The sequence below is a fragment of the Scaptodrosophila lebanonensis genome, unplaced genomic scaffold (assembly GCF_003285725.1).
Source record: "Scaptodrosophila lebanonensis strain 11010-0011.00,11010-0021.00 unplaced genomic scaffold, SlebRS2 tig00000053-arrow-pilon, whole genome shotgun sequence".
Taxonomy (NCBI): domain Eukaryota; kingdom Metazoa; phylum Arthropoda; class Insecta; order Diptera; family Drosophilidae; genus Scaptodrosophila; species Scaptodrosophila lebanonensis.
This window is the reverse complement of record NW_022060548.1, coordinates 5562658-5586694: the sequence shown is the minus strand read 5'-3', so window position 1 is coordinate 5586694 and position 24037 is coordinate 5562658. Positions and strand designations below refer to the sequence as shown.

General features: G+C 34.3%; 3 protein-coding genes across 3 annotated transcripts in view; all 3 read left to right on the top strand.

The window, feature by feature from the left end:
- Window positions 1-7412: 7412 nt before the first annotated feature.
- On the top strand, window positions 7413-9277 carry LOC115624221. The gene is made up of 4 exons (XM_030518835.1): window positions 7413-7537; window positions 7926-8048; window positions 8304-8572; window positions 8741-9277. The coding sequence occupies exons 1-4, from the start codon at window positions 7519-7521 to the stop codon at window positions 9179-9181; spliced, it is 852 nt and encodes a 283-aa protein (XP_030374695.1). The 5' UTR covers window positions 7413-7518; the 3' UTR covers window positions 9182-9277.
- An 854-nt stretch (window positions 9278-10131) lies between these two features.
- Window positions 10132-14668, top strand: LOC115623360 (heterogeneous nuclear ribonucleoprotein F). Its single transcript, XM_030517645.1, has 7 exons — window positions 10132-10239; window positions 10566-11004; window positions 11073-11204; window positions 12037-12181; window positions 12783-12916; window positions 13258-13967; window positions 14043-14668. Exons 2-7 carry the CDS (start codon window positions 10590-10592, stop codon window positions 14385-14387), a joined length of 1881 nt encoding a protein of 626 aa, XP_030373505.1. The 5' UTR covers window positions 10132-10239; window positions 10566-10589; the 3' UTR covers window positions 14388-14668.
- A 5815-nt stretch (window positions 14669-20483) lies between these two features.
- Window positions 20484-24037, top strand: part of LOC115623416 (chloride channel protein 2) — a 30146-nt gene continuing 26592 nt past the window's right edge. Inside the window, exon 1 of the mRNA XM_030517733.1 lies at window positions 20484-20605. The gene's annotated coding sequence lies outside the window, so the exon portion shown is untranslated. The remainder of the gene's footprint in view (window positions 20606-24037) is intronic.

Sequence of the window (24037 nt, the reverse complement as noted above, 5' to 3'; positions counted from 1 at the left end):
CCCATCCTCTGAGGAAGCATCAAATAGAAAGCCACGCAGCACGCAGCACACACACACAAACACACACATGCAAGGCGCAATTTGCTTGCGAGTTTAATGCAATAATAAGTGCATCGCAAATGCAATATCGCCAAGGCACGTGGGTGTTGTTTAGCTAAATTACACGCTTGTTCATGCGCCGGAGCAAGCATATCAGTAATGTAACTCTGTTATGCAGTACCATATTTTGAAATCAATTCAAAACTTTTCTAATTTACTCATACATACTATTATAGATGAGCTTCTGAACTTAAGTGGGACAAAATAATCAAATTAAATCGCTCTCGAATCACTCCTACACCTCGTGAACAGACAAGTGAAATTGGTGACATTTAAAATAGAAAAAGCTATGAAATAAACTTAACATGTGGAGAAACTAAAGTCGGGTGCAAAGGCGCAGCCTTGCGCAATTTGCCAGCGAGTTTAATGCAATAATAAGTGCATCGCATATTGCAATATCGCCAACGCATGTTGTTAGTTAAATTACACGCTTGATTATGTGACGATAATGCTTGCGCATTTCAGTAATTACATATTTTTGAATCAATTCATACTTTTTTTAATTTACTTATACATACTAGAGATGAGTTTATAAACTAAAGTGGAACAATACTTGTATAATCAAATTACATTGCTCTCGAATCACTCCTTCACCTCGTTGGGCGAAATTTGTTTGCCGATGCACAGCCAAGTAAAAAAGTTATAAAATTAAATAAACACACTACACACTTATATGCTTTCAAAACAATATTAATAACAATATCGTCTTAGTTGTTCCAATCATTTCTTAAGCCTCAATCCCTTATCTATAGAGATATAGATCCTTTTTGGAATCGAAACTGCTATTTCACACAACACTCACAACCATCATCCTTTTTGAAATCAATAGCAGCGCTAAGTGCTATTTCTCAAAGCTCTCTCAGGCATCTGGGTTTTTAAAATGTCAAACTCTGAATTTGCCTCAACGCCTTCAATGTTGCGTCTTCAATAAGCCAAGTATATTTTTATTAAATCACATCTCTAAGATGCAAGTCGTGACGCAGAGAAATGTTATAAGTAGAAAGTATAAAGCGCAGAAGCGTTTGCTGCATTTCAATGGCAAGCAGCCCATCTGTAATCCCCGCGTTCGAAGCAATTAAATACAAGGATATATTTGTGTGATTCCTTCATCATATTCCTGCTTGACGAAGACTTTGTTGCATTCCGTCTCAGCCAAGTACACTTTAAAGCTTTAGTCGTAGCTAGCAAGTTAATAAATTTGCATCTTTGGCATTTGCATAAAAAGAAAATTGCGTATACGCCGCTTGCCACACATTAGTTTAATAAATTGTGCCACAAAAAGCTCTAAACAGGTAGAGCGGCAAGCATGCTCAAAGAAAATTTCAACAATTCCCTTTGGTATTTTCACAAAAATATCAAAGTTGCTCTGCCGAGGCAAGCCACTAAATTCGCAATGACAGAGACGATGTGACGACACAGCCAACGAATGAAAGCAAAAAATGCCTCAAGTTATTTGGGCAAATACTCGTCACTTCGTCAGTCACTTCACAGCTCCACTGCACACTAAAAGAGCCTGCTTTCTTCCCTCTCATCCGCCTCCTCCTCCCTCTGCTCATTCCATCCTCTCGCACATACCATCAAACAGGCAGCAACATGTTGCTGTCAAAACTTTATTTATATTCCGCTAAGTGAAATTTATCTTGGCGAGCACGTCGTTGTCGACTTCATCGTCTAACAGTCTGTTGGCACTTCCTCGTTCACCAGGCTCGCGCAGGGAATTGCAAAAGGATTCCATTGTCTTTGGCTGACGCTGCTGCTTCCATTGCTAACTGTCTTCCATCGACTTTGAACTTCTTTAAGTGTTTGCAGCTATTTGTTGCCGACTTTTGTTTACATACCCGCATAGGCAGGAAGTACAGATGAACGCGTGATAGAAAACGAAAGCTACTCCACTCACGATCGGGCTCAATATTTTTAAATATACATTCTTCTTCCCTGCTGTTTATGGTCATATTTTAAGTATGCCTACATATATTTTCCAGGCATTAATTTGCTAGATTTTACGTTAAAATATAATACTTTAACGCATCACTTTATGAAAGTAATTTTAAAACATAAATATACATATTTTTATTATTGAAAACGAATTGTAGAATGACAATAATAATATGATATATATTGTATTTGTATTTATATTTTAATTGATTATACTCTTCATTAATAATTATAAACATTCATTTATTTGCTAGAACTAGAGAAAATCACGAGGTTTGCGTAAATCCAATAATTGTATTCCAATTCCTCAATATAGCGTGATCGTGAAAGATTAAGAAACTTACCAAGCTTCTTGAGAATTAACAAGAATTAAGAGCAGAAGATTATATTTCTAAAACAAACATATGTAGAAGGATCACAAAGTGGACTTTCGGAACTATTATTTTGCTCTCAAAATCATATTGATACACCTTTAAATGGATTGATTTAAATATTCATTTTAGATGCATCTGAAGAATGGCCATTTACTTCAATCATTGACCCTTTTCTGTCTACCTTCAAGATTCCCGCTCACGATCTATTTGTGGGCTCATCTCTGGCTTTGATGCGGGCAAGAAGTAAACATGTTGCTTACCCTGTGAGCTGAGGGGGCCATGATATGGCTGAAATGGGCGGCCATGAACAGTGCATTCCGAATTGTTCGATTGCTGTGGGAAAGTTACTAAACACGTGCCTCGAGGAATGTGGCTTCTTGATATTTGTTTAACTGCCAGCAATTTAAGAACGAAGAGCGGCAGTCAACAAAGTGGCTGTCGAGAAAAAATCATTAAATTAAACAACCATAGTACATATGTACATACATATCTGCATATTTGGTTGGTAAAGCAATTTGTTCTTAGAATTGTACCAGCATGAACTACCTTGAGTTTCTGGTATAAATATTTATATTTACTCAACAATTCGATATTAAAATTGTTAACGATTTCTGGTAAATCATATAAGCCAACCACGTTGCCTACAAAGAAACCAATGCAGCCCATATAACCAAACTTTATATGCCACACAAACTTTCCAAGAGTAAATTGACTTTGATAATGGTGATATTTTCCCAAACCATTTCACTAGCAAGTCACGAAAGTGTCGGTGAAAAGGTTACAAAGGGAACATTTACAAAGTTTCGCGCCCAAAAACCGGCAAAAGCAGAGCTCTTAAAAGGACAACCCAGCTGTCAGCTTTATCCAATTTACGTACAAATTTTTAACTCAATTTGCAAATACAAACATACATGCTTCTGCTGTCCCACGAGCTAAGATACGACTATCGGGTTAGACAAAATGGAGTAAGGTCGTTGCATAATAAATATACATATGCCATGGCACGTTTGCTGTAGCCTACCCGTATGATTGAGAAAAATATACGATTATATAGTATTTGAACTAGCGAACAAATATTTGAACTGATCGGATTTGCATGAAACAATGTGATGAAGCATCTTTTTAGCAAAAGAAAATTGAGAATCAACAAAACGAAAAAGGAAACTATTTTATAGTATTTGTGCAACCTCTGGATCTATTGGGTGGAGTAAAGGAACTTTGTTGAAAAAGCTGTGCAAACATTCTTAGAGCACTCCATCTACTTCTGTGATAATAACTTAAGCCAATCCGTGAGTTTAAATACTATATTTTAAACAAAATGCAGTCTCAATAAACGCTTTATTACTATTAGGACAAATGATTGAATAGTTTCTTCATTCAAGCCCAGCAAATGAAACCTTTAAAATTTGAAAGCTGAAGAGCTACACAAAATTTGTAGTCCATTATGGATTGGTGCAAGAAAAAGTCGTATAAAAAACCGTGTTAAAAAATACATTGATCATATGTGATTTTGAATCGTGCTAAATGGAATAAAGTCGTGCAACCATATATAAAATTTGTAATTTTCAAAGGTGTATATATAGTTCTATTACGATACGTCGATATATTCAATATAAACATATTAAAATAAACATATTGAAGTAGTTGAAATAACTTAAAACGAAGTTATTATGTCACAAGCATGCCTACATTGATAAATTTATATATGTATATATATAACATTAGTAAACAAAACTTCACCATTTTTAGAGCACTATACCATTAATTTGAATTATAAACAAAAAAAGCGTTCAAAATCTACTGTCTGCCTCTGAAAGATAACTGTATATTTAAGTACTATACTATACTTGTATATGTATGTATGCTTTTCACTTATAGCATACATTTTCCAATGACTTGCAATTATTAATTGTACTCCTTCAATCAATCAAGATTCAAGTTACATCTAAAAATAGTAAACTAGTTAGTTTCCAATTTTCTAATTTAAATCAATCATATCATTTTATTTAGTCAATTGTTCGGGTCACCTACCACTTGATGACGCCATAGGCGCCCTGGACTGCTTCCTTTCTTTAGCGTCCGCCATTTTATCCAAAATTTGTGGTTGCATGCCGAAAATAGACACAATGCAGAGTCCAAGCAAATGGTGCCTCTCATCTCAAGGACGCGCCATTAATCAATTCCGGCTGAGCATTATGCTGTCTGTCGGATTGTCCACATTTTTGTGGGAGCACAAGCTAATTCATTTTCGCACTCAGAATCGACGCGACCCCATCTGTCTGTCTGTCTGTCCGTCTGTGTGGCAAAGCTGCTTGGCTATGAATATTATAAGTAAGCGCATAACTAATTTACTTGAGGCATCTATTTATGCCGCTGCCAAGAAGCAAGCTCGAGTTAATTCGCTCAAATTAATTTGCTTAACTAATTGGAAACCAATAAATTTGAAAAGGTGTGCAAGTATTTATTTAGGCACGCCCAGAAGTTGATTGGGTGACCCTAGCATGTAGAAGAAAATATTTAAAGCTGACTCTGGCTGCTTACACTTTAATTTCACCTTTTATTATGACAAATGGCCAAGTGAATACGCAAGGGCTTTTAACTTAAACTCTTTTCATAATATTTTTAAAAATCGAATTTTCTTCACCTACAACACTGAAAGGTGAAATATTATTTACATTTAGCTTGTTGAATGCCAAAACTAAAAGCTTTTAGTTACTTTAGTTATGTTTACCATTATTTTTCTGTTTTATTTATTTATCCCAAACGCGTAAGTCATGCACTGGCTTTATTTTAGTAAATGAGAAGAATTTATGAAGAGTTTTAGATGCTAAAACTTGGCCCTTTTTAGTTAAAGGTGAATTTTAACTTCCCCTAATAATACAGATTACAAAATATAAGTATTGAACAATAATTCGTTATATCAACTTAAAACATGACCAATTAGACCTAACAAACTAAATACAATTTAGTAAGTAGAAGAGAAACCTTTCGTTTTTTGTTGTCATAGGGAAGATCAATTATTGTAATTAATATTTGTATTTATAAATCTTGTATTATCCCTCATGATAATCTACCTTTTCATCAAAATCGGTGCAGTATAACATATAGTTGTAATAGGAACGGTCGATGCAGAAATCAATCTTAGTCCTAAAATATGTTTTGCTTACCACGAATTGATAACCAAGATTGTTAATTAAAAGTTTTCTATATTGCCGTAATCGGAAGTTCCATTTGAGTTGGCTCGTTATGTCAAATAGGTGCTTTAAGTCCGATCAGTAAAAAGATATAGATAGCATGAGCAAATCTGGTATTTATGAGTTCTCTATAATGCTTGCTTGAAGTTGTATGAAAATTAGTAAACAAGCTATCTGAGGCCTCTTAATCTTACACAAATTGTGGCTCAACTCAATTAAGATGAAATACTCAACACTTTTCTTCTTTAATATTAAACTCCAATAGATTGAAATTAACAATTCTCATTAAAAAAATTCTCCCCAAAAGTTGTTACTATACATGTATGCTTTTTTAAATAAGCGTTTAAAAAATAAAATTCAAATAAAATGTATCAAAAACCAAAAGCTATAAATAATAAAGGCTCTGGGGGCTGTGCCCTGCGCTGTAACCCAAAAAATTATGTCTCAACTCATTTAAGATAAACAAACATATAGTAGACGCCCACACAGACCACCGCATAAATATTTGAAATTGATAAATTTAATAAATCATGTAAACGCAAAACAAAGTCAGCCCAAATAGAGACGATGTGTAGGTAGGTCGTTGTAGCCCGGCCCGATGCACAAAGTTTAAATTAAATTTGTAGCCACATGACATGTTCAGGTATAAGTTCCAGGGCTCCTCTACCTCCCTCTGCCTTTTATACTGGAATTCATGAACAGTTGGAGATTTCATCGTCTAGATTCAAGAAACCGAAGAGAAAATGTGTAAAGTTTTTGCCAATGCATAAAATTAGAAAAACAAAAAGGTGTCAGAGCATGAATTCTGATTTGCAATTATACTCGTATTTCTACAAATGTCCTGGCAAGAAAATGTCGCTCTATTTAAAGAACTCTCTGAGTACTTAAGGTGAAAAATACAATCGTCACCTTACTTTGTCACTAATATTATGAGGGACTTTCCCTTGCAGCCATGGAATATATTTCTTTTGACATTTTAGTAGATGATTAATAATAATGTACTATGAACATTTTTAAGTTTTATATAAAGATTAGATATGTACAATTTTGTGCTGGACTGCGATTAAGTAGAACATATACATACGACTTTCATACCCTTCACTGAAAAATGCACGCGTAATGTGTGGACTTATAACACCCAGAAAGAATAATAAACGATAAAAAAGTTACATATGTACATATAATGACAAGACGAAACAAAAACGAACAAGCTGGATTGTTCGATATGCTAGACTGATCTTGAATAAAATAATTTAAAGAATGTTATCTGTTAAAGTTTTTCTTTACAAATATTCTTAGGAATAAATATATACTAAAAGAAATCAATAAATTTTAAAATATTTGCTATTATGATTTCAAAAATAATTTCAAATTGAATGACAAAATATATTTCCTTGGAAAGGAAAGCGGCATTGCTTAAACATAAATAAATAATATTGTTGAGTTTTATATATATATATATATATATATATATATATACATATAACACATACATATATGTATATGTGTTTGAAAAAATAATTTTATTCAACATGCGAGTAAAGCCATTGCAAAATAACAAAGCTAATTTATTTAGCTTACTTGTCAGCTGACAGTCAATGCACTTAAATATATTCATTTTAGACATTATTTGTAAAATACAAAACGCGCATAATTTAAATAGTTTGATATAAACATTTTTAAAATTGTCACTTAAGAAACTCTGGCAACTCGTTTCGGCTCCGTTGATACTCACTGCTCTATTGTGTGAGAGAGCGGCAAGTTTCTCTCGCATTGTCGCCGTTGTCGTTTAGTCATCGTCACATTGTCGTTGTTAGTTGAAGTGGCCTGAAATCTAATATTTAACTTAATTGCCCGACTTAAAACCATTAACAGAAGTGTTTGCTAATAATCTAGCATTCCCACCAAACACAAAAATGTATACATGCAATGGAAGTAAGTGCTCTGCAAGAAATTTAAATGAAATGTAAACTGAAATTGTGCCTACCACGAAATCAGCTTTGAACATTAGCTGTTATTGTTGTTGTTGTGAGCAGCATTTCTGTATCTTGGACAAGTTGTTAGTTCGCTCACCATACCCAGGCATGCGCAGTCGAACTTTGCGTGACATCGCGATAGTAGGCAGCGACATGGTTAAACAACGTTATAGTGCTGTACAACGCGTAATTATTAGATTTAAATGCTGTTTATTAAATAAACGTGCATTTAATGAAGAAATGAATGACTTACAATTTTTTAAATTTTCTTTGCAATAGTTGTTAACTTAAGTAGCTGTATAGTTTGTAATTTAATTAAAAGGTTTAATTGTCCACAATATCAACAGATGACGAAATATATGGCGCTCCTGCAGCTTTGCCTAATAGTGAGATCTCAAACCCTGAAATAAAGAAGGTCTCAGATTTGCTTATATCCTGGAATTTACCGCAACTTTGCCCCAAATTCCAAGGTAAGTGCTTAAAATGATTAAATATTTCTATAAAAGTAAATTCTGGACTACTACTTTGATGTAAAAGCTCTAAAAAACAGTCGGTTTGGGGTCCAAATTTATTTTCTTTCTTTTTTTTGCATGCTAACGAGATATGTTTATGTTTTTCTAAAGCCAGTCATTTATTGAATGATTTTAACATAGTACAATTATAAAATAAAGTGATATATAACCATGAAATTCATTTAAATTAATAAATTTTAATTCGCCTTACAGAGCAAGAAATATGCGAGAATGCCTTAAAATGCCTAAACAATGCCGATATATCGGAACTAATACCAAAAGTGGGACCACGTGCAATATTTCGTAGCAAGCTGCACAAATGGAAAGCGCAGTTTAAAATCGAGGGAGAAACAATAGTAGCGGGGAAAATGCTCGTCAAAGAAGAGTGTGAGGATGCTGAAGATACAGAAGAGGATGAGCATAGCAGCAACAATATTTATACTACCGATGAGGAAAGAAAAGACGAGACACAATTTAATTTGGTAAGACTAATAAATAATTAAAACTTTTAAACAAAGTATAGATGTTCTCTAGAGGGGAAAAATGGGTGTTTTTTTATTAATTATTAAATTAACATTAAGAAACATTAACGTTAAGAAAATGTATAAATCATCATTAAACCATATTTTTGAATAAATTTTTCTCCACAGAATGTTCATGAAATACTAAGCTTGTGCGCTGGTGGTCAGAAAGCGCTCAAGTTCTATGCAAAACACAGTTATTTGGATAGCCATAGTCGACGCTTGGTCGTACAATCCATTACCCACGCAGCCCTAGAGCAGGGAGTGCCAATGCCGCCAAGCAGCTTCAACAGCATCGCTATGCAAATCGTGAAACTCTTTCCCACAGAACACTTTGAGACTTATTATGTGCCACGTCGTGGTCACACGAATCCTCGAGGCATGCTGCATCACAAATATTTTAACACTTGCCGACGCCTGAGGCCGCAGACCCAACTGAAGCAGCGCACCATCAGACGAGGTGGAATTGAGAAGAAACAAACAATTGGTCTTGATTTGGGTCACTTTGGATACCCATTTGCAGATTTCGTAAATGTGCAAGAAATGTCAAAAGCTGGCCATACAATGTAGATTGAACTAAAATTCCACATTCGTTATTTTAAAAAGTAAATCATGGTTGAAAATCTATATGCGCATTATAAATCATACCCTTAATTAAAAATAAACTTTGAAATTTCGCAGAAAAAATCAAACAAAAAACAATAAAATAGAAATGCTGAAAATAAATCAATTTATTCTGAAATGAAAAACATTCAAACATCCATTCTCTTGCATGCCAATCATATTGGGATAATCCACACGCATAAAAAAATAAACATATATTTTTAGACAAGCATCAAATCATTTCACGTATGTTACGCGATGGCGAAAAGCGTGCAGAAAAATCCGAATACAAGTTATTAAAGACAAACATAATGTTCGTGCAAAGGACTAAAATCAAATGTGTGTGTGTGTGTGTGTGTAGCTTGTGTGAGTGTGTTTGGCCAACGCAACAGCTCACAAATCCTTTTTCAAATCCTTCCTTAAGCACCAGTTCGGACATATTCACGCTTACAAATATAAATGCCGCTAAGGCGCAAGTCCAGGGCAGCCTTGAAATATATTTCCTTGCTCCTATGCGGACCAGCATTTCCCACCATCTACCAGAATTGCAACAGGATGCTATGATGAAAATATGCAAAACAAATTTTTTTGATGAAAGTGTACATTTTTAATAAGTATATTGTTAGTAATTTGCTTTTCTATTCCTAACAACAAGAAAACTTAGGTAACTAATTCCATTTCCAACATAATATAGCTTAAGATCCTTGTAGTCTGGCTAGAAACTCCTTGTTATCTTATAGTTTTGACTTTATGTTAGCTCCGTAAATAAATAAATCAACGTAACGCTTTTAATCTAGACCAGTTTGATTATTTGCAGTTATTTAAATGTAACAGCCTGAATGCCTTGACCAACACTGATTCCCAAAAGGTTATGGTGCTGCCAACTTGTTACTCGTATCGGAACACTCGATAGTATCGTAGCGAAAGATTCACATCTAGTGCTGAGCTCGTGCTCTTCGCTTGACTTTTGTAGTGCATAAAAAAAAGTTGTAGACCGTAAAAAAATTATTAAACATTTAAGTAAGGTAAGAAGGCAATAAACACCTGCATGTTTCCGTGTAATGTGTGTATTGAAATGGCGCGAATTGATTGTGAAAAACAAACACAGAAGTAGACAGTGTTAGGAGCGGGGCTGCGGCATCGCCGCCGACGCGACAAAAGCAAAATGGCGTACACGCCGCAAATTTCAGCAACCGGCTGAAAAAATTAATGCATCGCCATAAAAAGATCGTTTTCGCCTACACAAGTTGACAAAACAGGAAAAAAGAGCACGTTTTTTCCAAATTTGTTTTTATTGAGAATTGTATTTTTGTAAACCCACGCTAATTTGTTGAACTTGATTGGCCTGCAGAAAACCAACAACAAAAACAACGCAATGGCAGCCAAGAACGATCCGCATTATGACGACCAGGACAACGGTGATGACTACAATGATGATAACAGCCAGCAGCAGGACGATGACAATCAGTATGATAACGACCAGGATGGCGATGACCAGGACGGTGACGACGATAGCGGCGGTAATGGTAACAATAGCAAGATTTCCAACGTCGGCGATAGTCCTAAGTACATACGCTTGCGTGGCTTGCCCTGGTCGGCTACCCATCAGGAAATCTTGAACTTCCTTGAGAATGTGAACGTCAATAATGGCTCGCAGGGCATACATTTGGTCACCAGTCGTGTGGATGGCAAAAACACAGGCGAAGCCTACGTTGAGGTAGCTAGCCAAGAAGATGTTGAGGAGGCGCGAAAATTAAATAAGGCCAGCATGGGCCATCGTTATATTGAGGGTAAGCTGTAATAAGAATCTTATAAAAGAACACAATGGTCATTAAATAAATGACTATATTTCCCACAGTTTTCACCGCCACGCCAAAGGAGGCACGCGAAGCCATGCGTAAGATCAGTGGACATGGCTCAGCATTTGTTGTCAAGTTGCGCGGTCTGCCATATGCCGTTACGGAACAGCAAGTCGAGGATTTCTTTTCCGGTAAGTGATCCATCACGTTCGCCTAAGTTTAGTGGGCCACGAATAAAAACGACAACGAGCCAACAAACAACGATATTCAATGTATAGTCATGGTTGATTTATTGCATGCAAAATTTTTGTTAAAACAAGAACCTCCTTTGTGGCGGTTTATCTGTTTCTGCCATTTGACCAATTTAAACTAGTATTGTAAGGAGCCAATGGGTACAATGGAACCCGATCATTTATAAGTTGAGAGCTCCCAACGTCTGGGGTGTTTGCATCCAACGACCAGGGGCGCTACAAAATGTCCACAATACAATAACACACAACAGAATTTAACAATTTATGTTGCTAACAAGTTGTCTAACCAAATATGTTATGTAATTGCCGAATATATTACTAAAACTCAAGTAAAAGGAAACAATAGTTTTCATTATCGGCAATGTTATTAAAATGAAAGAATTTTTCCCAATGAATTTGTAGCAGTCTTTTTTCTTTCGTTTTTTGTTTGGGAAATTTTTGTTTTGATTTTACTGTACTTACATAGTCATATTATTTTCATTTTTATTTAATGGTCTTAGTTTTTTATGAATATATGGTAGATCTCCTTAATTTAAGTAAATGTGTGCTCATTTAGTCAACCACAATTGTCTGTGTGAGCTGGTGTAATTTTGGTTGTTTTTATATAATTAATTGATTATGGAAACTGCTGCAGTTTGCTTTACAACCAGAACACTTTACACTTTCTCTATTATGTCTCTCTCTTTCCTTAGCACCATAACTTTGCATTATATATCTATATATATATAAATTTATATTTGTATAAATCTTTGTTGGTTATCGTCATGGGCAGGGTTGGAAATCAAAACGGATCGGGAGGGCATACTTTTTGTTATGGACAGAAGGGGTCGTGCAACTGGGGAAGCTTTTGTTCAGTTCGAAAGCCAGGATGACACTGAACAAGCCTTGGGCCGAAATCGGGAAAAAATTGGGCACAGGTGGGTCTCTACAACATTTTACAACAACAAACAACAAATTAATGATAAAAACAAAAATTCAAACTGTGATTTTCTTAAATTGTTGCTATTTACATGCAGGCAATATTTTATATTCATATATATTTTATATTCTCAAACCTAACGCATATATATAAATATATATTCCTCTTTCAGTATTTGAACCAATTAATAAAAATAAATAAATTTAATAGGGCATAGCAACTGGCAATGGGTCTGGTTGGGTGCTTATTATCAGTGCAAAACAAATTATGAAGCGTTTACAAAATACATATATGTTAAACAAATAACTAAACATTAACTAAGGAAAGCTTCTTGATAGCTCATTGTAAACTGGAAATAACGGAAAATTTGTATAATTGGTCTTTTGTTAACTGTCAAATGGCTTTTCTTTCCTTCAACGACAAGAATTTAGTTTTAATTGCATTTTCGTCCGTCGTGTTCTTCTTCTAACAACCAAAATATGCATAATGATTTTTTTGATTTATTACCATAAAGCAAAAACTACCGCCATTGAAGTTTTGTTTTTGGAGAAGCGCTATTAAATCCCTATGTGTAATCTTTTCGTTTGCCTGCTCTATAGGTATATTGAGATATTCCGCAGCTCTATTGCTGAAATGAAGCGCGCCACTGGCGCCGGCGGTGGACGTCCTGGACCTTATGATATACGCGACCGTGGTGCCAATCGTGGCGGAAATGATTTCGGAGGCCGGAATGGTGAGTAATAAATATTTTTACAAAACTAGAGTTTTGAATATAAAACTATTATTTTTAAAAACAAGTAAATACTAACTAATTTTAAGGTTCTTCATCTAGAAAGTCACACTCAATTAAAATTGCAAAGAACGTTTCTAAAATTGTACCCATGACCCGAATTTTAAATAATTATAATTATTGTACAGTATTTGAAACTCTTATACATCCATTTTTACATAGTACCTTTTAATAGAACTGAAAATCAGTCTTTGGCTGGTGATCAAAATATTTCACTTTTTCGATTTATTTTTATTGAAAAAAAAAAAATTTTTTAAAGTAATATTGATTATGTTATTCCACAGATTGGGGCAACAACGGCAACTTTGGTGTTGGTGCCAATAATATGCTTGGCTTCAACAATTTGCCAAGCTTGATGAATTCTGGAAACTTTGGCAACAATGCTGCCGGCAATTTTGGAAATAATGGCGGTGGTAACTTTGGCAACAATGGCGGTGGTAACTTTGGAGGCAACAATGGCGGCGGCAACTTTGGAAATTTCGGAAATAATGGTGGCGGCAACTTTGGTGGCAACAATGCAGGCAACAACTTTGGACAAAACGGTGGCAACTTTGGCCAAAATTCTGGTAATTTTGGCAACAACGGCGGCAATAATTTCGGAAACAATGGCGCATTCGGCGGCAACAACCGCTTCAACAATGGGGGTAACAGTGGAAATTTCGGTAATGATTTCGGAGATTTTAACAACTTTGGCAACAATCGAAACAACAATGGCAGCAATTTTGGTAACTCTGGCATCGGCAACTTTGGTAATAACAGTGGAAACGGTTTTGGAAATTTTGGCAATAATGCGGGTGGAAATTTCCGTAATAATGGCGGTGGTGGAAACTTTGGCAATAATGGAGGAGGTTTCAATAACGGCAACAATTTTGGCGGAGCAATCGGTGGAGGAAACTTTGGACCCATCGGAGGTGGCAGAAACAATGATTCCGAATATTATACCATTCATATGCGTGGTCTGCCGTATACCTCGTTTGAAAACGATGTATTTAAGGTATGTTTTCATCACACAAAAAAGAAGAAATGTCTGGGTTTTTTACAAATTTTATTTTTTATAATTAACTTGCAGTTCTTCGAGCCTATACGTCCAGCCAATGTGCGCATCAACTACAACAAGAAAGGACTACACAGTGGCACCGCAGATGCTTACTTCGACACCTACGAGGACTCGCAGCTGGCCATGAAACGGCATCGCGAACAGATGGGATCACGTTATATTGAGTTGTTCTACGATGGAAAAACACGCCGCAACTCTAACGGTGGATGTGGGGTTGGAGGCGGCGGCGCTGTCGTTGGCGGCAACAATATTGGCAATATGGCAGGCAACATGGGCATTGGCGTTGGTGGTGGTGGTGGTGTCGGCGGCGGCGGTGGTGCTGGCGGCGATGGCGGCTACTTCTCGCGCCGCATTTAAGTTGCTGATCTTCATAGTTATAACGCCTATTCCTTACATGGCCCATTGTTAATGGAGGTACCCTAACTTTGTCAGCTATCAACATCCGTCGAACACTGTTTTAACCAGCGGACAAAGGCACTTGTCGGTAGTAATAGATTCAGCAAACCATTCGTAAAATATATTATTTTAGCTTCTAATTTCTCGTACACAAATCTTAGGTATATTATTTAAGATCACACACCTCACGCAAGATTTTGGCAAGTAAAAAAATACAAACACATACAAATCTGAAAACTACACCGAGTCAATTTCTCCATTTCTTTCACTTTTGCTGCCAAAGTACAAGTATTTGCGTATTTAATTGTCAGTTACGTAATGGTGGCAAAAACAGACAACAAAAATAATAAAATATAACATGTACTTTAAGCAAAATAATTATTACTGTGTTTTATTGCAATTTTCTGTTGGTTGGGAAGTGCATTTTTCCAGATATTAAAAAGTTTCTCAAATTTTAAGTACATTGAAGAATATGTTATAGAGGGTTTCAAAAATCAAATGACTGGATTGTCGTTTAAAGGAATAAAATGAAATGTATGTATATTTTAAAAGCCGTAATTGTCTAGCCAGTATATTATATTTCGTTCTTTACAAAATAAAACTGTTAATGGGCAACCCTATTCAACTAACTGGTTGAAATGAAACTGCTTGCTTCAAGTTTGCACTGCTTGAATTTAGTCGAATACGTATGTTTGAATGTAGTCAACTTTTTGACACTAAAACTTTGTATTCAAGCCAGCATGTCAACAAAGTTGAAGGCAATTATTAAATGATTTATATACACCTAATTCTGTTTTTACACGGTAGATTGTTTTCAGAAACAACCGTGTAAGAAAAGACATTGATCATATGCAAAAATAGGTGATTGGTTCCTTATCTCTAAAGAAACATATGAATGTTTTAATTTTCAAACCGTTTTTTATAAAAATCGTGTAAAAAACGACCGCGTAAAATCAGAATTAGGTGTATATCATAATCAATTTGTTAACAATTGTGGAAAATAAATGATTCGTTAATGGTAAATTAAAACTGCTCTATAATTTTAAAATATTTACTACAACCTAAATTTAAATTACAGCTAATTGCGATCTTAACTGTCAATAATTTTTCATTTCTGTCTGTTCTAGAATATTTTGCTAAATTTAAGAACATTTAAATAAAAACATCTGCAAAAAAAAAATAATGCTGAATCAAAAGACTATCGACTGATGTTCAACAATTTTAAGTTATAAGGTTATTTGAATTAGTACTCAAAATAAGCAAAAGCAGGAACATAATTTGAGAAAGGGCATTTGGGAAGTGTCTGGTTTACATAATTAAACGATTCCACAAACATCAAGTAGATTGAATAATATTTTACGATGCCAACCCTTGCTTCTTATGCATTCCAAAGATGCTTACAAACTACTCGTACATACATATATAACACAAAAATATAAACAATCCGCTGACGTAACTGCTGGGATCAGACGCGCGATCGCGATCGACAAACATTTCCGAGACAATAAAAATTTGCAGCTGTGCAATGGGAATGTGTAAGTGTCCATTCTAGATGCAATTATTATTCAAATTACTGTAAACACATTGACTTGGTCAATAGCCAATGCATTAGCACTGTTTTCATCTTCATATATGTATGTACACACATACTTTTGCGTATATATGTACACATATACATGAATATATATTTATTTTTCTGTTACATTTAGTCGCACGCCTTCAGCTTTGAAGCAAGTGTTTTGCACAAACTTGTTGCTATTGTTACTGTGGTTTAGAAAAGGTGATACGTTTGCAGTTTCGAAAATAGACAACAACAAAAATTGCGTTTGAGTTCGCCCGACTTTTTGCCTCATTCGTCGATATATGACGCGCATATAAATAATAGTAATAATATTGGATTGTGTGTGCGCTGTCAGCGTAAATAAATTGCAATTATTGTTAACAAAAAAGGGTGTATTTAATACAAAACGTGACATTTGCATAAGCCACTGGGGATGTTGGCATTGCAATGCGAAAGGTGTGAATTTTAGATGTGGCTGTCAAGCATGAAAAATTACAATTAACGCTCGTTAGCAGAAACAAAACCGAAAGGTCTTGCAGGTAAGTTCAGTTTTACATAAGAAAAGTGAAATCATTCTATGCATACAAGTATATTTCAATTGAAATGTTTTGGTGAACTTTAAGTAATTTATTTTTATTTAAGAGCTAACTTAATAATAATAAAATTATAGGCTAGCTTATTTTTTTTCTAAGCTATGGCAATAGAGGCCTTCAGCTCGTAATTTATTTTACTTGTGATTTATATTTTAGAAATGTGAAAACTTTTCCAGCCATATGCTGTAAAAAACAAGTTAAAAGTTAATGAAATATAAACAATACATTGCAAGCCTTTCCAGCGGTTCTCATTTCTCTAAAAGATTTAAATTATAGTTAATTAACAATCGCTTTGATGCCCGCTATACTATAAAGATTATTTTATACATACAGATTTGTATTTATTTTATTTTCAAAACATTTATTTGAACATTTTATAAGCTCGTCATTTGTATAAAACACATCATTTTATTTTCTGTAATTATAAAGATTATTATTTTTAATTGAACGGCAATCCTATTTAATCTTTTGTGACACAAAGTAATGTAATTTCTCCATGTACCACAGAAGCTTTACCTCACCTACCTTTAATAAAGAAAAACAGTTCAAATGTCAATAACTTCTTTCTACTATAGAAATAAGTACCTCTTCAATTTAATCCATAACATAGATTTTCATTTCCTAAATGAAAATATGGCAATTAAAATGTGTGAATTAACTTCATATGTTTATAAGTCAAGAATACGCTACTGAACCCCTATTTCCAAACGTAAAGTTTTTAAACTCACTGGCCAATTGGCTGCAGTGAGTAACAAATCTGACAACTACAATCTTTCACTTTATACTTGTAGATGTACTATACATACCAGCTTAGTTGACAAATTTACGGCAGACACAAACAATAATGGAAATATCATTATCATTGACATTTTTCATTCCTTGTGGTATAAATTAAACTGCTCTTAAACGATGTTGAAATGTCTAAATTTAGACATATTTATAGCTTGTACTAGTATATGCTATCTTGATCTCAAGACTCTAGAGCGCATCTTCTAATTTATAATTGTATAACTAAGCTGTTGTAAGACCATATCTACTTGTACTATATATCTCTCTCAATCAATTTATGTGGCGCCACGTTTCACTCTCTTTCAAGATCGCAACGGACTGTGTTCCAACCAACTCGTATCGATTCTTGCAGCTCTTCTCGAACAGGCAATGGCAATGCTAATTCCCACTAATTATGCCAATAAAATACATGTCCAAAATAGATAAGTACGTTGCTGGCTTATCATCATCTACCTATTACGTATCATTGCCGGGTTCGACGCAAATTCAAGCCCTTCCATAAATAATAAGCATATGTATGTATGGAAGACGACAAATTCTTGGCGATTTCCACAAACAATTAACAATTTTAAAATTGTGCCTTGTGCTGGGTGCGGCATTTATTAAGGCATTTGAATTGTGTTGGTTTATCAAATTAAATGTGATCGGCTGATATAGAGCTCGTGTTCAGTTTACAGTCATTTGCATAAGACAATAATGTCATAGCCGTAATGAGTTTTGTAAATTTGTAGAGCTATTTGTTATACTATATTATGCCCTGAATGATGAGAAATGCAAAAAAAAATGAAAACAAACAATTGTGACTTTTCCCTCACTTGTTTGTTCGGCGTGAGGAGTTTATTTATGAAACTGATTTATAAATCAAATTGCGCACGTTTCGTGTATAATTTTGCAATTACGTTCTCACTGAGATCGTAGATATACTTAGTACACACTTATTGGAACGCGCACGAGTATAAATGTTATTAAACTTAAATCTAAAAGTAAACTCATAGCCTTCAAGCCATCAAATTGTTAACTGTTCCGCTCATTTTTAAAAATCTTTGAAAATCAACGGTTGTTGCGAGCTCTACTATACACGTTTCAATATGTTCGGAATTGTGAAACGACAAAAAATTAGATAATTGAACGCGATCAGGGAGTATGCATTATCGTCGGGTTTGTAAGCACTTTACTTCAGTAATAACAACAAATGATTGAAGCCGTCCAAACACATACGAGTTGTGTCAATCTAAACAAATGCACGTCACAGCCTCTAATGATCAAGGGGCAATAAAAAAGAATTACACACACATAAATAGGTAGAAAAAATTATTAAGATCAGAAGTAAAAAAAAGTAAAAATCTTAAATGTTTTACACAAAGACTTGAAAAGTAAGAATGTAAGGATGTGTTAAAATGTAGAATCATTGAATAGACCAGATGAAAAAGTTTATGACAAGTTCTTAGAAGTCAAAAATAAACAGAATGCTCAAAAAGTGTGAACAGAGAACAGTATACTATTGTACTTGTATAACAGTTTAACTTACGAAGCTCTTCAAATTTGACACAAGTTTCCTTTGTAGTGCCATGATATATGATTGCACTTTTTACTACTCAGACTATATGTATTTAGCCCGGCAATGGTTTGACATTCCTTATCGGACACGAGGGTACAGACAGCTGAGGTTTGCTTTTCAGCCTTCAGCAAATGAAAGAAATTTAGCGTGTTCAAGAAATCTTCGCAATATAACTAGTTTTTGCACTGATCCTACCAACCATTTCAAAGGTTAGCAAAACCAATAGTAACCTATATTTTAAGCAATTTATTGCACAAATAAATAATTCAACAAAGTGAAACTATTAAATATTGAATAGGCTGTATACATAAATCATTTGTTTAAAACAAAGAAAAGCAACGCTCTATGACGTTATCAATTTCTCAGAATTATCAATGATAGACAATCATGACAAATGAGAGAAAGCAAAGCAGTTCAAAAACTCTGTTTAAAATGTTTACTATTTACATTACTAATAGAAAGGCATCTCAGTCATTTAAAATGCATTGCGAACCGAACAAAGAATTTATGATAAAATGTAATCAAATGCAATTTATGAATACATATGCACATACATACATGTATGTACATATAGTATACTGCATATCTATGTAGAAAGAGTGCGGTTTTCGTATAGTAAAGGGTCAGTACAGCGAACCTGAATTGAATTCTCATGAATCTTTGACTTAGCTGAAGTAACTATATATTTATGATTAAAGCTCAGAAAGGCACAAAGATATTGTTCCAATAGTTCGCAACCATATTTCCAAATAATTATACTGTATTCGAAAAACAAATTATTCTATTATTGTTTTATTTTACAATTTTACTTTAAGAAAAAAACATTAAAACATTCACTGTCGTACAAAATTGCAAAAAAAATAATACATTGTTTTCAAATATTAATATATAACACAATAACAAGAAATATAGAAATATAAATTAATATTTATGTCTTACCTGTATCTGTGTGGAAAAGCTTCGACGCGCAACGTGCAAATTTTACAAAATGAGTAATTTCTGGTAATTTTCATGGGAACTGTCAGCAACGTAAGCATTTAATTCCTCATACGCACAGAATAAAGTGCGCCGGCATTATAAAAATCAGCGAATTTTTACGACGCTATAAAACTGAAAATCCATAACTGAAACCACAACCGGCCGGTCGGTTAGCAAGCAAGATAAGCGTTTGATTACGATTGTTAGCCGGAGACGGGGAATCCATGCAAATTTCAATTTAAATTATAGCAGAGAAATTTTGCCGACCGCGCACCTGTTTGTTAGCAACAACAACTGTTGATGCAAATCAGCTGATCGAAAGCTCTGCGACGATTCGTTATGGACACGACAACGTCATCGATCGGTTTCTAAGTTGGTGTGAGCGAGACCGACTGTCTGAGTTAGTGAGTGTGTGTGTGTTTCAGTGTGTGGGCTAGTTGTTGTTGACTGAACGCGATAAGCAGCAACAGCAGAGCAGTAGTAGCAGCAGCAGCAACAACAAAAACAATAGCAGAGACACCTAACAATCAGCCAACAGTCAGTCAGCAGTCAATGCCAGAACGCGACGTTAACAGTGCCGGGCATAACGGACGATGCCTGCTGGTCTGTAAAGAAAGAAAAAAATACGAATTGCACTCGTCGGGTGGAAAATCAAAGTGAAAACATCGAGCAGGCGTAATTTTCTCGTCTTAAAGAAATTGTATGAAAGTGTGTGTGTGTGTGTGACATGAAATAAGAAATGCAATAAGAATAACTAAGCCTGAACCCAATAGAGGAGGTGTTTTCACCATCGGCTTGGCGGCTTTTAATCAAACACCAATCAATCACAACTGACCACATCAGCAACAACAACAGCACGCGCTCAAACGCAGGCGGTTTCACATTATTCTTGTGTTCACATTTCGTATTTGCAAAGTTCTTTTTATCTGTTTTGCATCTCAATTCATTTCTACAAAATTAAATTGTTGAGTTGTGTTGGCTTTTGTGCGATTTGAATTGATTTAAGAATCACTCAATTAATTAGTGTAATTATGCGTATATCATTTGAATCGGAATGGTGTCTGGCATGTGCTCACCTGCCAAACGAAATAGATAACGAAATATTAAGTTTATGTGAAGTGTCGTCATTCTTTATTCTAATTATTGTGCTTAATCAAGAAATTTTTTTACCAAATATTACATAAAATGAACAGGAAAAAAACTCTGCTATGTATATGTATTTATGGCCAGCAAAAAACGCAAAATATTTTTCAAAAAAACCAAACACGCTAAAAAGAACAGATTGCCGCAAATTGTGCTATTTATGTTTTAAAATAAAAAAAGATAATTCGTTTTCATAAAATGAGATAATTGCTGACAACAAAGCAATATAAATGCTTATTTGTTCATGATTAACTTAAAATAAAAACAATTTTTGTTTAGGAATTTTCAAGGAATTCCTACACTATTCTAAGTGCTTCCGAACTTTGCAAATAAAAACATATTTATGTTCTGAATAAAAGGAATTTCTGCTTTGTTGCCTTAAACGTGACGTAATGCGACGGAACATAATTTTTGGAATTTCATTTTATAATTGCGGAATCTTACATTTTTTTATAAAATTATTTTTTGTTTACATTTAAAAAAAAAACTATAAGGCAAAGCGCAGTTTCCAAATTTTTACAAATTCTGTTTACAGAGCTTTCTTTTTATTTATTTGAAATTCAAGTAGCTAAAATGTGAAGTAAATTTGTAGTTAAATGTAAATGCTTCTAAAATTACAACTTCACTTAGTTGAAGGGAACTCGAAATGAAAAAAATATAAATAAAATAAAATTTATTTAATATATATTATAGTTCTTGCTGCGTTTACTTCGCAGCTAGGTTGTAAACGTGATATTTTTTCAAGTATCTGTTTTTACAGTCAAGAGGGGTTTGTACTTTAGCAATGCTATAGAAAGTGAGGGCCCCTAAAGTACTACTTGGCACTAGTGTTTGGGTATAAAATGTTCAGGTATTACCGATAATGCGCTCTTGTGATTTTTTAAAGTGCATTCCTGGTTGGGTTTTAGAGTCCTATGACTTATAGGGTTCTCTAACCAAATCCTCTGCGAAGACGCAGAGAAGAAGATGAAGATGTAGAGACTAGGTTTTCCCAGCTATGTACACGCCTCTACCTCTCTGGTACAAATCTCTTCATATATTTCTTAAAACATCATCTAATAATCTATAATGTCATGACAGTTTTTCCAACCGTGCCTGAAGCAAAATTATAGACATATTTATTAGAGCAATAGTTGCTTCCATATCAAAATGCATGATTCATGCAAAGAAACGCAAAAGTTGGCAATTGGCAACTAGCTATGTGTTTAGTATTCTAGCAAAGAGTCTTTCAAAAGACTTTTTCAGAGTCACGTATGTCTGGCCTACATAAAAAATGTAATATAAACCACATTTAAGCAGGTAAAAAAACGCTCACTTTTTAATTTGAATTAAAAAAAAAAGGAAACCAACTCGATCGTCAGTTAACTGCCTTCCAATTATGAAGCTAAAATACAAAAAAAAAAGAATGAGTTGGCATTCAACCAATGATTTAAAAAGCTGCTTACTTTTTAGCAAGGAACTTAAAAAACTAATTTAATTAATTAACCAGCGTATATATACATTGCTTTTAAACGCTTGAAACAAAAAGCAAAATCAACGACTCATTATCAGCTCTGGGGAATGGGACGTCGACTGGCAAGCAAAAACCAACATTAACCGCTTTGTACTTGATTTGTATTTAACAATCATTTTGATATGCAAATTTTGCCGACTAAGCTAAGGGACTGTTTTTACACTCGAATTGCTTGATCGGCCGAAGACGCGTTATTGAAAACAAAACAAAAAGTTGCAAAAAATAATTTCACAATATGAGTGCAGAGCTTTAATTATTTTAGCAACGACTTGAAGTGGACGCATAAATTAGTGGAAATCAGCGGTATTATTCCGACAACAGATAAAGACTATCAAATAAATTTAAAAGTGGAGTAAACACGTACACGCTCCACAATCGTCTCCGCCTGCTTATAAATTGTAATAAACGCATAAATTATGAGGTGCACAAACATCAGAAGAAAGCAGAGCTATTACTTAACTACCCAGTATTTCGTTAGCCGTATTTTACTTTCGCCCAGAACACAGATAACATGGGTACAAGGTCAGAAGCGACAGGTCAATACTGATAACTGAATAGCTAGCAAGCGTGATTGATTGCTTAAAAACCTATAATTGGCAAATATTACTCATTCCATCATTATAATTATTAGCCATGTTTTTTAAGCCGAATGTATGCTGATTTGTCCTTGAGTTAAAATTAAAAAAAATTTAGTATACAAATCTGAGGTTAATGCTTACGTGATGACGTCCCCTAAACTATATCTATCTATGTATCTATGTAGAAATCTATATTAATGCTAAAAAGTGAGAGATTTCACAAAAGTTGTATACGTTTCTAAATTGAAACTGTTGATGACGTCCACCAAACCATTTCTAACTATCTAAAAATTTATGCCACAGTTGCTAGGAAGTGAAAGACTTCGCAAAAGGAGTTGACGTTGCTGAATTCAGAGTCGATTTTCGATTAAGTTAAATTAACTGACGGATTTTACCTTGTATTGGTATAGAATTCAATAACTACACTAATTTCGTAAAATAACAAAATATTTAATGAGTTCTATCGAGGAATTTGAAGGAAATCGCTTCCCTTTATTTATTAAATATACGATAGCTTGATTTCGCGCATTTCAAGAGGCTGGTTTTAAAATGCCACAATATTGAAGTCTCTCTGAACGTTAGAAGAAAGGTACATTTTGAATAATAGGGAATATTCAAACCAAACCATTATCCAATATTTAAGAGTCGAAATCGCATTTCGTGTTGGTTACTGAATTTTTTCTGTAAATCTTCGTATAAAACTGTTGATTTAGGTCTATATAATAGCAATAAAATTAATGTGATAATCCTTAGGATTCTTATAAAGCTGTAATTACAAAATAATCATTTATCTGTGTGCTCATTAAACGATTTCAATTGCTAGAATTAAAAACATTTTAAAGGTAGTCTAATTTTGAGCCCCGCTTATGCCTATTATATTTCAGCTATCTTTGCATTG